This window comes from Mobula birostris, chromosome 23 (genome assembly GCF_030028105.1).
Source record: "Mobula birostris isolate sMobBir1 chromosome 23, sMobBir1.hap1, whole genome shotgun sequence".
NCBI classification, from domain to species: Eukaryota; Metazoa; Chordata; class Chondrichthyes; order Myliobatiformes; family Myliobatidae; genus Mobula; species Mobula birostris.
The window spans coordinates 20,002,308-20,015,905 of NC_092392.1; the positions used below are offsets into that span (position 1 = coordinate 20,002,308).

The 13,598-nt window shown below is 43.7% G+C and overlaps 1 protein-coding gene across 4 annotated transcripts in view; it reads left to right on the plus strand.

The window, feature by feature from the left end:
- The window catches only part of pfkfb3 (6-phosphofructo-2-kinase/fructose-2,6-biphosphatase 3), a 101,891-nt gene that overhangs the window by 64,996 nt on the left and 23,297 nt on the right, over positions 1 to 13,598 (plus strand). For all 4 annotated transcript variants that reach the window (XM_072241450.1, XM_072241448.1, XM_072241451.1 and 1 more), the window contains exons 2-7: positions 5,073 to 5,198; positions 6,640 to 6,736; positions 8,440 to 8,506; positions 10,812 to 10,886; positions 12,489 to 12,545; positions 12,661 to 12,785. In XM_072241450.1, the coding sequence (XP_072097551.1) occupies positions 5,073 to 5,198; positions 6,640 to 6,736; positions 8,440 to 8,506; positions 10,812 to 10,886; positions 12,489 to 12,545; positions 12,661 to 12,785 (547 nt within the window). The remainder of the gene's footprint in view (positions 1 to 5,072; positions 5,199 to 6,639; positions 6,737 to 8,439; positions 8,507 to 10,811; positions 10,887 to 12,488; positions 12,546 to 12,660; positions 12,786 to 13,598) is intronic.

The following is a 13,598-nucleotide window of genomic DNA, read 5'->3' on the forward strand; positions in this document are numbered from 1 at the left end:
TATTGGGTCATTACAACATAGGCCAAAGGGCCTGTACTGTACTGTGGTATTGCAAGAATGCAATGCTGTCTTAATGAGCCTTGACTGACACTACAGTACTCCAGTATTGCCTTGGACAGTCAGCTTGGATTTGTGCTCTCCAGGGTGAGCCTTGACTCGAGTCTTTTGTCTTGCCTGAGATTTAGGGCCACTGAGTCACAACTGACATTGGAAATCATCCAGGTTGAGGATCTTGTGGGTGGAAAGTTCTTCATGCCATGGTAGCGTAGTGGTCGTTGGGGGTTTAGGGTTCAATCCCAACATCCTCTGTAAGGAGTCTCCGTACATCCTCCCTGTAGAATGCGTGGGTTTTCTCCGGATGTTCCGGTTTCCTTCCACAGTCAAAAGACCTACTGGGTAGGTCAATTGATCATTGTAAATTTTCCTGCGATTAGGTTAGGGTTAAATCTAGTTTGCTGGATGGTGTGGCTCCAAAGGCCTCAAAGGCCTATCCTGCACTGTATCTACAAATAGAACAAACAAGTAAGTCCCTTAGTAAGTTCTGGGCATGTTATTTTGGTGCAAGATGCATGGTGACACTGGCAGGCTGCCCCAGCACATCCTTGGACTCTGGTCATTGGCATAAACAACTTATTTCTCCCTATGTTCCATGTTCGATGTACCTGTGACAAATAAAACTAATCTTTAATAGTTGAGATGATCGTGGGGACTTGGATCTTTGAGGGGATATGCAATTTTTTTGCAGTGATTTAGGAACGAGGGGAATATTTACGGAAGAGAAACTGGAGCCTGTGGTAGATGAACCATGATCTCATGAGGGATACAAATAGGATGTATGCCTGCACAGGGTTTCTTCCCACAGGGTTAGGTGAGACAACAGGTCAAAGGTGAAATATTTAAGGGGAATTGGAGGAGGAATTGCTTCACTCAAGGTGGTGCAGGTGCTGGACAAACTGTCAGTAGATGTAGATGCCAAGGTTGAGCTTATTGTCATGTGTACAATATATCTATGCTCAGGTGCAATGGAAAAACTTGCAGCAGCATCACAGACATAGCATCATGAGCAGCATTCACAATAGCATAAATTAAACAAGTAGTACATGAAAGAACACAATTAGCACAGTGGAAGTTTTCATAGTGTTGCTAAACTCTAGTGATTAGTAGGAAGGGGTGCAGTCGATGTTTCAGGCCGAGACCCTTCGTCAGGACTACCTGAAGGAAGAGTTAGTAAGAGATTTGAAAGTGGGAGGGGAAGGGGGAGATCCAAAATGATAGGAGAAGACAGGAGGGGGAGGGATGGAGCCAAGAGCTGGACAGGTGATTGGCAAAAGGGATATGAGAGGATCAGGGACAGGAGGTCCGGGAAGAAAGACGGGGGGTGGGGGGGGTGATCCAGAGGATAGACAAAGGGTATATTCAGAGGGAGAAAAAGGAGAGAGAAAGAAAGAGCTCACTAAAGAGAAGAGCATGTCACTAATGTTCTGTAAATTATTACCACTTTGAATTGTAGTTTTTGAGTTTCCAGGAGCCAATAGATTGGAGAATTTGATTTTATTATGAGTTAGCAGCTGTTTTAGTGACTACAAACCAGTTTTAGGAACCTTGCTCCCTAATCTAGTTCTGATTAATTTATTGGCGGTTAATTGACCTCTGCCTGTGTTAGCTTGTGATGATGCCCTGATGGAACTCTTTACCCTTTAGTATATCATTGACTACCACATGCCTGCCAGCCAGCCATTGGCTGGTATGTCTTTGGCTCTGTTATACAAGGTACTTGTAGCCATAAAGATTAACGTGCAGCTGAAGTCTCCACGTGTGTTCAGTGATGTGTGGGCTGATGACATGCACGTGGCCTATCTCCACTCTTTTCCCACACAGCGTTTTCCCACGCAGGAGTGATCTTGGTCTGTAACTCATTTTACCGAGTAGGTTTCATTGGTTCACTTTGTGCTAAATTATATTCACTTTGAACTTGATGCCCTAGGATTAGCAAATTCTGTTCAGCCTAAAATTGATGCATCATGTCTTAGACCTTGATATATATATCTCCCTTTATCCCAGTTCTAGTCCCACTAGCCTGAGGAAATGGTTTGTCCACTTATGGGCTGCCTGTTCCCCACCTGAGGAACTTGTCTCTTGGGACAGCTGTATAGACAGTGGTTTCACTATTTCCAAGATGAGCACATTACATGTGACTGCATCTGTGTAGAGTCATAGAGCACTACAGCTCACACATGGCCCTTTGGCCCATCCAGCCTGTACTGAACTGTTACTCTACCTCATCTCATCAGCTTGGACCTTAGCACTCTGTACCACCTCCTGTCTGCAGACTTATCCAAATTTCTCTTAAATGTTGAAATTGGCACACTTCCTCTGGTTCTCATTCCACACTGAGTGAAGAAATTCCCCCTTGTATTCCCCTAAACATTTTGCCTTTCTGCCCTTAAAATTTGACCTCTAGTTCTTGTCTCACCCGATCTCAGTGCCTATGCCCCCTCATTGTCCTACCCTAGGGAATAAAGTCCAAACCTGTTCAGCCTTTTCTAATAACTTGGGTCCTCGGTATCAACAACATCCTCGTAAGTTTTCTCAGCACTGTTTCAATCTTATTGATACCTCTACAGTAGGAAGGTTGTGAAAACTCTAAAATTTTGTGTCTAATGTGAGTGTGATTGAGATGTAGTGTCCATCTCTGTTGTGTTGGGGCAGCAGAGGGATGGGCTGAACTCGGGTGTAATTCCAAAATCCGATGGGTAAGATACCTGTCTATATTCCATCCTCTCCAAAGGTGGGTGCACTTGCAAAACCCCATTTACAACCTGCTTCATGTTTTATTTAGGGTATTTTATAAATGTTTGTTTTCCTCTGCTTGAACAAAGTAGTCCTAATTTTCTGAATTTACTGTGCTATTACTTCAATGTGCACAAGTCTTGCTGCATCTTAAGTACTAAGCTGAAATCCCAGGTTACATAAATGTTCTCTGTACATGATTTTGTAATGTGCAAACTTCAATTCTCAAATAGTTTAAGTGCATTTCATTGTACTTGTGAAATTCGTTGTGCCTTTATCAACTTGTGGGTCCTATGTAATGCGTCTTGAGGTCATCAATGTACTTTTTGCAAGCTTCTGTAATTGAAGGCCCTTTATTGTCAAAAGTGCAAAGAACATTTAGAGAGCAAAGCCATTTTCTTTCGGTGGCATCTTGTTGCATTTATGAAGTTTTAATGGCCTTGTCAACTGGGTTTAGTACCTGTTGTACTAACTTCATGAATCTCAGAGGCTGTACCTGCTCTGAGATTCCAGCTACTCTGGGGTTGCAGGACCACTTTAACATCGAACGCTGGCGAATTATATTTCAGAAATGCAGCTCCATGACAGGTCCAGCTCAATGAGCCCACACTGCCCAATTACACCATGTGACCAATTAACCTACTAACCTATGTGCCTTTGGAATGTGGGAGGAAAATCACATGGTTACTGGGAGAACTTTAAAAACTCCTTACAGACTGGTGGAATTAAGCCTGGGTCGGTGCTGTAAGTGTTGCACTGACTGCTGTGCTACCCTTGTCCTTCTTTGATGTATTGATCAGGTGAAATGATCTGTGTAAATAGCATGCAAAATGTGACAGTCATATGTACTGACTGAGGTACAGTTTCCACTGTACTTCAGCATGTGGCAATGTTAAACCAATTTACAGTTTACAATAGTTTTTTAAGCCCATTGCTCTACTGGGGCAGTGACAGAGTCGTCTGTCCTGGGACAGTTGTCACCAGATTCAGCCCATTGAAGAGCCCTCCTTTCTCAGCGATGAGGTCTCTGGAGATTGATTTTTTTTTGGCTGAGCTTTTATGCATGGGTTGCAAACCCCATGCCCAAACCACCCTCCCCCTTTGTAGCCAGCTTGGGACCGTCGATGGTGGCATTTTACAATTATAGCAAATACTTATTGCCTATCCTTAATTCTCCTTGTGACTGAGCTGGCAAACCACCTATTAGGCAGTTGTACTCCTTGCATACCACTTGTAAGAGACACTGCAAGAGACCAGTTCTGCAGGAACCCGGAGCACTCGGAGCAAACCCGCACAGCAATGGGAGAATGTGCAAACGCCTTGCAGCAGCAGAATTGAACCAGGGTCATTGGTGCTATAATATGCTAATCATAACACTACTGTGTAACTAATATGTAAAATAGAAATGTATTTCAAATTTAATATGTTAATTTCATAATCTTAAATTCTGACTTCCTCTGTTTTGGATAGAAGTTTATTAGAAGTATGACTTGTTCTGACTGTGCAATACACGTGCTTGTGGGACTGTTCTGAAATTCAATTCCACTACAGCAGAGCGGAACGCTGGAGGAATTCTGCAGGTCAGATCGCATCTATATTCCTGATGAAGGGCCTTGGCCTGGAACACTCTGTATTCCCCGCCATAGATGCTGCCTGACCTGACTTCCTCCAGCTTTTTTGTGTACTGCTTTGGGTATTCAGCATCTGCTGAATCACTTCTGCAGAAAATTGGTAACTGAGTTCTCTCTGAAATTTATACTCGTCTCTTCTGCAGGGCTGATGGAAAATCAAGTGATATCTATTAAAATTCAAAATATTCCTTGATAAAACATTGGACATCTCAGCTAGCTGGGCAGCATCTGTGAAGCTGTTGATGCTTCAAGCTGAGCATTTAGAACTTCACCTTCAGTTAGTTCCTATTTCTCTTCCCACATATGCTGTCCGAGTTGATTTCTTCTCCCCCAATGTTTGTAGCATTAAATTGTTTTAAACCCTACCAAATGTGGATCAAATTCTCACTTCACCCCCCCCCCCACCCATCTTCCCTTTCATCTGTCACCTGTCAGCATGTGCTTCTTCCCCTCCCTACCACCTTATTCTGGCTCCTGTCCCCTTCCTTTCTCTGAAGGGTTATTAGCTATTTATTCCTCTCCATAGCTGCTGCCTGGCCTACTGAGTTTCTGCAGCACTCTGTGTTGCTGAAAGAAAATTAGTATTGTAACTGCATTGGTTTTTGTACTAGTGAAACTGAATGGAGTATTTTTCCTTTGTTTTTGGAGCAGCATATATTCCACACCTTACCAACTCTCCCACTGTGATTGTGATGGTGGGGCTACCAGCTCGAGGGAAGACCTACATAGCTAAGAAGCTGACCCGATATCTCAACTGGATAGGAGCCCCAACCAAAGGCAAGTATGGCTGGCTGGGCAGAATACCACTGAGGTAAGGCTGGGCCTTGTGTACAGGACATTGACGACTTTCACATTCGCTGTGGGGTATCGATGGGTCTGTGGGCTGGAAGCTTCTCTCCTGTCCTGGAGACCTGGTGCTAAGGGGCGGTGTGGTAGTGTACCAGTTAGTGTAAACTATAACAGTGCCAGTGACCCGGGCTTAATTCCCATCACTGTCTGTAAAGAACATTGTACAGCACAGTACAGGCCCTTTAGCCCAAAATGCTGTCTCAACCTTTTGACCTATTGTAATATTAGTCTAACCCTCCAGTCTTGCATTGCTCTCCATTTTCTATCGTCCACGAGCCTAAGGGTCTCTTAAGTGCCTCTAATGTATCTACCACCACCCCTGGCAGCACACTCCATGCACCACCAATCTGTAAAACAAACTACTACCTCTGACGCCCCCCTATACTTTCCTTCAATCACCTTAAAACATTGACGTCTGTGCATTATCCCTGTAACCACATGGATTTCCTTTGGGTCCTCCTGTTTTCTCTCACGTTCCAAAGATGTGACCAGTCAACCATACATGGGTGTAACTGGGTGGAAGGGACTCTTTGGGTTGGAAGGGCCTGTTACTTTATATCTCAAAAATAAAGATGGGTAGGTAAATCTGAATCTTGAACAACAGTCAGATTTTATTTTGAGCTGACTTTGCTCTACTCCACAAACTAAATCGGGTTGCTTTCAGGCTTGCTGCCTCCCAAGGTTGGTTACTGGCTGATCCAGAATTCAAGGGGGTAAATCGGACACGAGGTTCGGCGGATGCTGGAAATCTTAAGCAACTCTCTCAAAATGCTGGAGGAGTTCAGCAGGTCAGGCAGCATCTATGGAGGGAAATAAACAGTTGACATTTTGGGCCAAAACCCTTTTCCAGGGGTGATGGCAGAGGCAGGTACATTAGGGACATTTAAGAGATGCTTGCACATGGATAAGAAAAATAGAGGGCTGTGTGGGTGACAGGGGTTAGATTGATATTGGAGTTGGTTAAAGGATCAGCACAACATTATGAACTGGAGGGTCTGTGCTGTCACGTTCCATGAAACACTTTAAGGCACCAGTGATGGGGTTAATTTCCCACTGTTGCCTATAATGTTGTATGTTCTCCCTGTGACCGCAGCAGCTTCCCCTCTGGGTGCTTTAGTTTCTTCCCACAGTCCAAAGATGAATGGGTTAGAGTTAGTAAGTTGTGAGCATGTTCCCAGCACAATCCTTGAACTATGGTCATCGATGCAAAGAACACATTTCACTGTTTCCATGTGCATGTGACAAATTATCTAATCTCTATGTACCAATAACCAGGGCTATAAACTGTCCTTGTGACACACAGTGAGCAGGAGATAAAGACCCAAGGTTCATTTCTTTGCTTTACTAATAATACTCTCCTGTTGTACAGTTTTCAACGTTGGTGAGTACCGTCGAGAGGCTGTTAAGTGGTATCGGTCATATGACTTCTTCCGCCATGACAACGAAGATGCTATGAAAATTCGGAAGTAAGTAGGCTTGGCGGCCTGGGTCTTCAAGCATTGCATTTGTTGGTAGCTTAACACAACTGAATTAAGCCCAACTGTGAATGTCAGTTGTATTAGATACTGGAAAGCTTTATTTAATAAAAAGACGTTTTGCCAAATTCTCATGGGGGAAACCAGCCTCCTCTCAGTGCACTGCCTGTACTACTTGCTGCCTCAGTAAAGCAGACAGCATAATCAAAGACCCAACCCACCAGGGACAATCTCTCTTCTTCCCTCCCCCACTGGGGAGAAAATACAAAAGCCTGGAAGCGTGTACCATTGGGCTCAAAGGCAGCTTCTATCCTGGGTTATGAGACTGAGGCAGTCTTCTACCATGGTAGGAATGTACTCTTGACCTCACAATCTACCTCATTGTGGCATCTTGCATATTCCTGTCTGCCTGCACTCCCATCTCTGTAACTGTGGCACTATTCTGCATTGTTACTCTTTTACCTTGCACTACCCAATTTACTGCTTTAATAGATTGATGGGCTTTTCTTTAGTGATGCAGCATGGTAGCAGCCCCCTTTGGCCCATTGAGTTCATAGCACCCAATTACACCCGTGTGACCAATTAATGTACTAATCTGTACACATTTGAATGTGGGAGGAAGCGAGGACAAAACCCATGTGGTCACAGGGGAACACGCAAGCTCCTTGCAATTAGTCACAGAATTGAGCCAGGCCACCTGCCCTGTATTAGCGTTACGTGGATCACTATGCTACCTTGCCGCCCCTAAAGCAGGGCAAGCTTTTCCACTGCACCTCTGTATATCGGACAGTGGGGAAGGACCACAGTATCGGGTTTGTCTGCTACTGGAGCTGGGGTGAGTGGATTGAGGAATTATTGTAGTGTACCACCCCAGAAGACCACGAGTGGCAACAGTCCTATTGGTTTTAAGGAATGTAATAGAACACTATGTAACACATTGAATATGAATGTAAGAATGAAAGGCATCACATGGTTATTTTTGTAATTTTTTATTATGAATAAAGTTTATTTGGATTAAAAAAAGCAGCTTATCAAACAGCTAACAAAGATGCAATTTACTTTAATTCCTGCTGTCAAAACCTGTTACAGTAATTACCCAAGTGAATTTGAGTGTTGAAGATGGCATCTGACTGGATCACTGCAAAATGACAGATTTTTGTGGTGTAAAGGCTGGGGAATTAAACTAACATCCTTGCAGTGGAGTGACTGAATTGTGATAGAACACTGGCAGAATAAGCATGTTTCTCATTAGAATTTGTGTAGCCTGTCTGAGTGCAGACCCCACATTATCTCCCCCTACACTGTACTTAACTATTGTCCTGATCTTGAATTCCTGCTGTTCGTTTTCCTTTTGACTCAATATTTAGAGGAAGCTCTCATATTTTGGGCAGTTCTTGATCATGCTCGGCAGACAGCCAGAAGTTCCAAATTGACCTTATTAGGGTTGGATCTGCCTTGCACCAACTCTTTCAATGGACATTCGCATCCCGTGGTGTAATGCTAAGGAAGGAAATGGATTTTCTTTTCCGTGAAAGGGCCACATTGTTACAATTGTATGTTTGCTAGTACTATAAACCCAAGAGTGATCCTGTTTTTTTTTTTTTTTTTTTTTTTTTTTTGGAAGAGTCTTTCTGAAATCTGCATGGCTGCTCTGTGCTCTATTCGATCTGACTTGTCCTTGTTGTTTTCTGCAGGCAGTGTGCCTTGGCAGCCTTGAGAGATGTAAGGCTCTATCTATCAGAGGAAGGTGGCCAAATTGCAGTAAGTCCGTCTCCTTACTTGACAGATTAGGCAGGGTGATGCTGCTTGTAAAAATGAAAGGGCCCTCACCATTCAGCACGTTCCTGCTTTTCATTACTGCTGTGGGGAAGGAGGTATAGGAGCCTGAAGATAACGCTGAAAAGTTTTAACAACAATGTACCTCCCCTCTTGAATCAGATTTCTGAATATTCAATGAACCCACAAGCACTACTTGACTATTTTGCTCTTTTTTGTATTAATTTGTTTTATATTTCTGTAACTTGTACGATATGTAAATTGTAGTATTTTGTGTATTGCCCAAAGCTGTCACAATACAATGAATTTCATGACCTGTATCAGTGATGAGTCTGATTCTTTCACCCTACAGGAGGGCATTCCACAGCACATGATTCCCTCCAATAAGACGGCCAAGGTGATGAGTCAGAATTAGCTTTGTTATCACTGATGTATGTCGTGAAGTTTGTTTTTCAGCAGCAATACAATCACCATGAATTACATAACCCCACCTGTCTGAAACGTGTTTGTATGATCTCCCTGTGACCATGTTGGTTTTCTCAGAGTGCTCTGGTTTCCTCCCACAGTTGGTAAGTTAACTGGTTGTTGTAAACTGACCCATGATTAGGCTAGCGTTAAATCAGGGGTTGATTGGCAGGGTGGCTTGACGGGCCAACTCCACACTGTATCTCAGTAAATAAAAACAAAGAAATGTAGAAAAGATAAATAGTACGAAATGAAAGGAAGATAGGTGTTCATGGACTCAATGGAAATTTAGCAGATGGGAAGAAGCTGAAATGTTGAGCGTAACACTTCCCTGATGGTGGTAACGAGAAGTGCCTATCACCTCTATGGTGAGGGTCCTTCAAAATGGATGCCACCTCCTTGAGGCGCAACCTTTTGAAGATGTCCTCTATATGAGGAGGTTAGTACCCATGATGGAACAGGCTGAGTTTGCAATGCTTTTCAGCTTTTCCTGATTCGGCACATTGGCAGCTCCATACTAGACAGTGATGCAACCAGTCAGAATTCTCTCCATGATACATCTGTAGAAATTTGTAACCTATAGTGACGCACTAAATCTCCTCAAACTCCTAATGAAGTGGAGCCATGGGTGCACCTTCAAAGTTCAAAGTAAATTTATTATCAAAGTACACGTCACCATAGACAACCCAGAGATTCATTTTCCTGCAGCTAATCATAGTAAATACAAGAAACACAATAGGTTCAATGAAAGACCACACCTAACAGAATGAACAACAGCCAATGTGCGCAAAAAAACCTTGGAAGTACAAAGGGGAAAATCAAAGAAGCTATAAATATTGCTGACATGAAATGAAGTGTCCTTGAAAGTGAGCCAATAGGTTTTGGGAACAGGTCAATGATGGGGCAAGTGAAGAGAGTCTTCATGATTTCATCAATATGTTGGTCCCAAGATGGACCTTTCAGAGATTTTGATGCTCAGAAACTTGAAACTGCTCACCCTTTTCGCTGGTGACTTTTTTTAATGTGGACTATTGTGTTCTTCCACCTTCCCCTTCCTGAAGTCCACAATCAACTCCTTGGTCTTACTGTTGAGTGCAAGGTTGTTGTTGGGTTACTAATCTCCAGTATGCTTCCTGGACACCATCTGAGATTCTGCCAAAAGCAGTTCTGTTATCGCCAGAGTTATAGTTGGAATTTCAGCTTTGCCGAGTGCCACTGAGCATAAAGGAGGTTAATCGAGTGAGAGGGTAGAGTGGCAGCCTCCTGAGTGTTTCCCTGTTCGATCTGAGATGGAATAAGGATAATTCAAGATGGCGTGTGTCTTAAATGTGCTGGTGATGGATATGTCTGGAGCTTAGAATTTATTAATTAGCTTTTTTGTACAAAGTAGTTGGAATTTGGAAGTTTGATCATTGAGCTTGATCAATCAGTTGGAGCTGAAACATCTGCAAACGCTTGGCCTGGCTCTGTGACCAACCAAACTTCCTAATAGCCAACCCAAACCACCGATACTCTGCAATATTTCAAACTAGTTGGAATGTTATAGCTAGCTTGCCTTGTAGCTGTTTGAGCTGTTAATATTCATTGGCTTGGGTTAAATGTTTGTATCTAATTCCAGTGTGATGTTTTTCTATGTTAAATGAAGCAGATAAAATATGGAAAGGGTGCCAGCATTTTATTGGATTAATTCAAGGCTTTATGCTTGCTTGGAGTCATGGGACTCCAGAGTTGCTTTATGCTCCTTACTATCAATCCTTGGAGGAAAAATTATATCCTGAGCAAGATGGTAATTGGATGGTTCTAATCAAACTGTCTTAATTAACAGGTTTTCGATGCTACAAATACCACCAGAGATAGACGGGCGATGATCCTGAACTTTGCAGAAGAAAATGGATGGAAGGTTAGTGCTGTCCAGAGATTCAGAATTTCTGCTGCCGGCTTCTAAAGCTGACGCTGTGTCCAAGGCTCAGGTCTTGGAAATTTGGTGTTAGATTTGAAATGAGGGCGCGAATTGTAACTCCTTGTCTACATACAAAGTTTAGCGTTTCTGCAGCATCGCTTTGAAAGTTGAAGTAGCAAATATGGCAGCCAATTTGCACACAGCAAAATTCCAAAAAGCCAGGATGTTGCACCTCAATCTGGTCTTAATTGATTAGAGCAAGTTTTGGGTGAGGACACGGGGGGTGGGGGAGGGAAGATTCCTTTGCCTTTAATCAGCATTTGGCATCCTTGCATGAGGAGATGGGTCTGGGTTTAATACCTGGTCTGAAAGGCGTCAGCTGACCGTGTACAGCTGAAATGAAGTGTGGACCTTTGTACGGCTTAAAAGCACGGTAGCTTAGTACTTAAGTTAACGCTGTTACTGCAGCAGCGACACAGGTTCAATTCTGCCAGTCTCTGTAAGGAGTTTGTGTGTCTCTCACATGACCGTGTGCGTTTACTTTGGCTGCTTCAGTTTCCTCCCACAGCCTAAAGATGTGCAGCTTAGTAGGTTAATTGGTCAGTGTGGGCTTGTTGGACCGGAAGGGCCTGGTGCTGTGCTCAAGCTGCACAAGGCCCAAATAGTGGCATTCCCCTTCTCTCCCAGCTGCGGGATGGAGTTCTCCCTCTTGAACATTAAAAAAACATCCTTTATTGAAGCTTAGTTGTGGTTCAACCATACACATGAATACAGCTCAATGAAATAGTGTTCCTCTGGGGCCAAGGCGCAAAAAGCATATATAGCACATAATTATGAAAACAGATAAATAGTCGAAATTAAAAAAAAATATTTAATTGATCTCTGGCATTCCAGTTGTCTGTGCAAGCCCTGAATAACAGACCCAAGCTGTAGATTTGTAGCCAGTGTTGCTGATTGTATGCTTACTATTTGCAGTACCTATGGCCTGTGTGAGGTGCATATTATCACATTGTACAGGCCTGTTGGTAGGTTGATCAGAGTACAGTAGTATCTAAGAAACACTTGGATGGGTACATGCAGAGTTGGGGTTTGGAGGATGTGGGCAGGAAGCAGGAAATGGGGACTCGGTTGGGCAGTGTGATCAGCATGGATTGGTTGGGCTGAAGGGTATGCCATGGTGGCAGGGTGGATTAATGGGCGGCGGTGCTGATCAGCCTGACAGCTTAGGGAAGAAACGAGTCTGGTGGTCCTGGCGTGGATGCTGTGTAGCCTCATCCCTGATGGGAGTGGGACAAACAACCCATAATCAGGGTGAGTGAGGTCTTTCATGATATTGCTGGTGTTTTTCCAGCACCTTTCTGTATATAGTTTATATTCTGATGCCGTTGATGCATTGGGCAGATTGAACTATCCATTGGAGAGCTCTCCTGTCTGCCGCAGCGCAGTCTCTGTACCACACAGTGATGCAGAACGTGAGGGTGCTCTCCACTGCGCATCTGTAGTGAGGATCTCTTCAGAAAGAAGAGGCACTGGTGAGCTTTCTTGATTTGATGACGGACTTAAAGGTTGAAGAAACTGAATGTTATTTTTCTTTGATTGTAGGTGTTTTTTGTTGAGTCTGTCTGCGATGATCCCAGTGTGGTGGCAGCCAACATCATGGTGAGTGGGTGCAGTGACTGCGTGCTTTGCAGTGACTGCGCAGATGTTGAATGGGCTTTTGAGGAAGCCTGGTTTTAATGTCTCCCCATCTAAGTCGATGCTTTGCTCGCTACAGGATGTGAAGGTGTCCAGTCCAGATTATATGGATTGTAACAGGGCGGACGCAATGGAAGACTTCCTCAAGAGAATCGAGTGCTACAAAGCAACCTATCAGCCTTTGGACCCAGACAACTACGATAAGTGAGTCCAGTGCTGAGTTGGTCCTTTTTTATCAGTGTGTCTGTTCTTAAACTTGTGTCCAAGTAAAATCAGATTCGGGATCCTTATCACTGACATATCTTCATAGTGGCAATGTAAGGCATAAAAGAAATTAAGTTGCAACAAAAATAAATTGGTGAAAAAGAAGTTTAGAGTGGTAGTGTTCATGAATTCATGGACTGTTCAGAAGTCTGGCATAGGGGAAGAAGCTGTTTCTAAAAAGTTGTGTGGGTCTTCAGGCTGTTGGACCACCCTGGTGGTGGTAATGAGAAGAGGGCATGTCCTGGGTGGAGGAGGGTTCTTTATGATATGTGCTGCCCCTTAAGATGTTCTCAGTTGTGGAAGATGCACCCATGATGGAGCTGGCTGAGTTTACAACCCTCTGCAGCCTCTCTCCATCCTGTGCATTGGAGTCTCCATACCAGCTGATGATGCAACTGGTCAGATTGTTCTCCACAGTACATCTGTAGAGTCTTTGACATAGCTAATCTCCTCAAACTCCTAATGAGGTATAACTGCTAGCGTGCCTTCTATTCTCAAACCTGCACCCAAAGTTGGTTCACAAACAAGGGAAATCTGTAGATGCTGGAAATCCAAGCCGCACACGCACGCAGGCCAGGCAGGTCCTGCTGAAGGGTCTTGGCCTGAAATGCTGACTGTACTTTTTCTTTACCATAGATGCTGCCTGGCCTGCTGAGTTCCTCCAGCATTTTGTGTTCCAAAGTTGGTACTCAGTTGTAGGGATGGCCTTAGGGTGTTGTTCTATGCATTAAAATAGAGGGAGTACAGTTGATG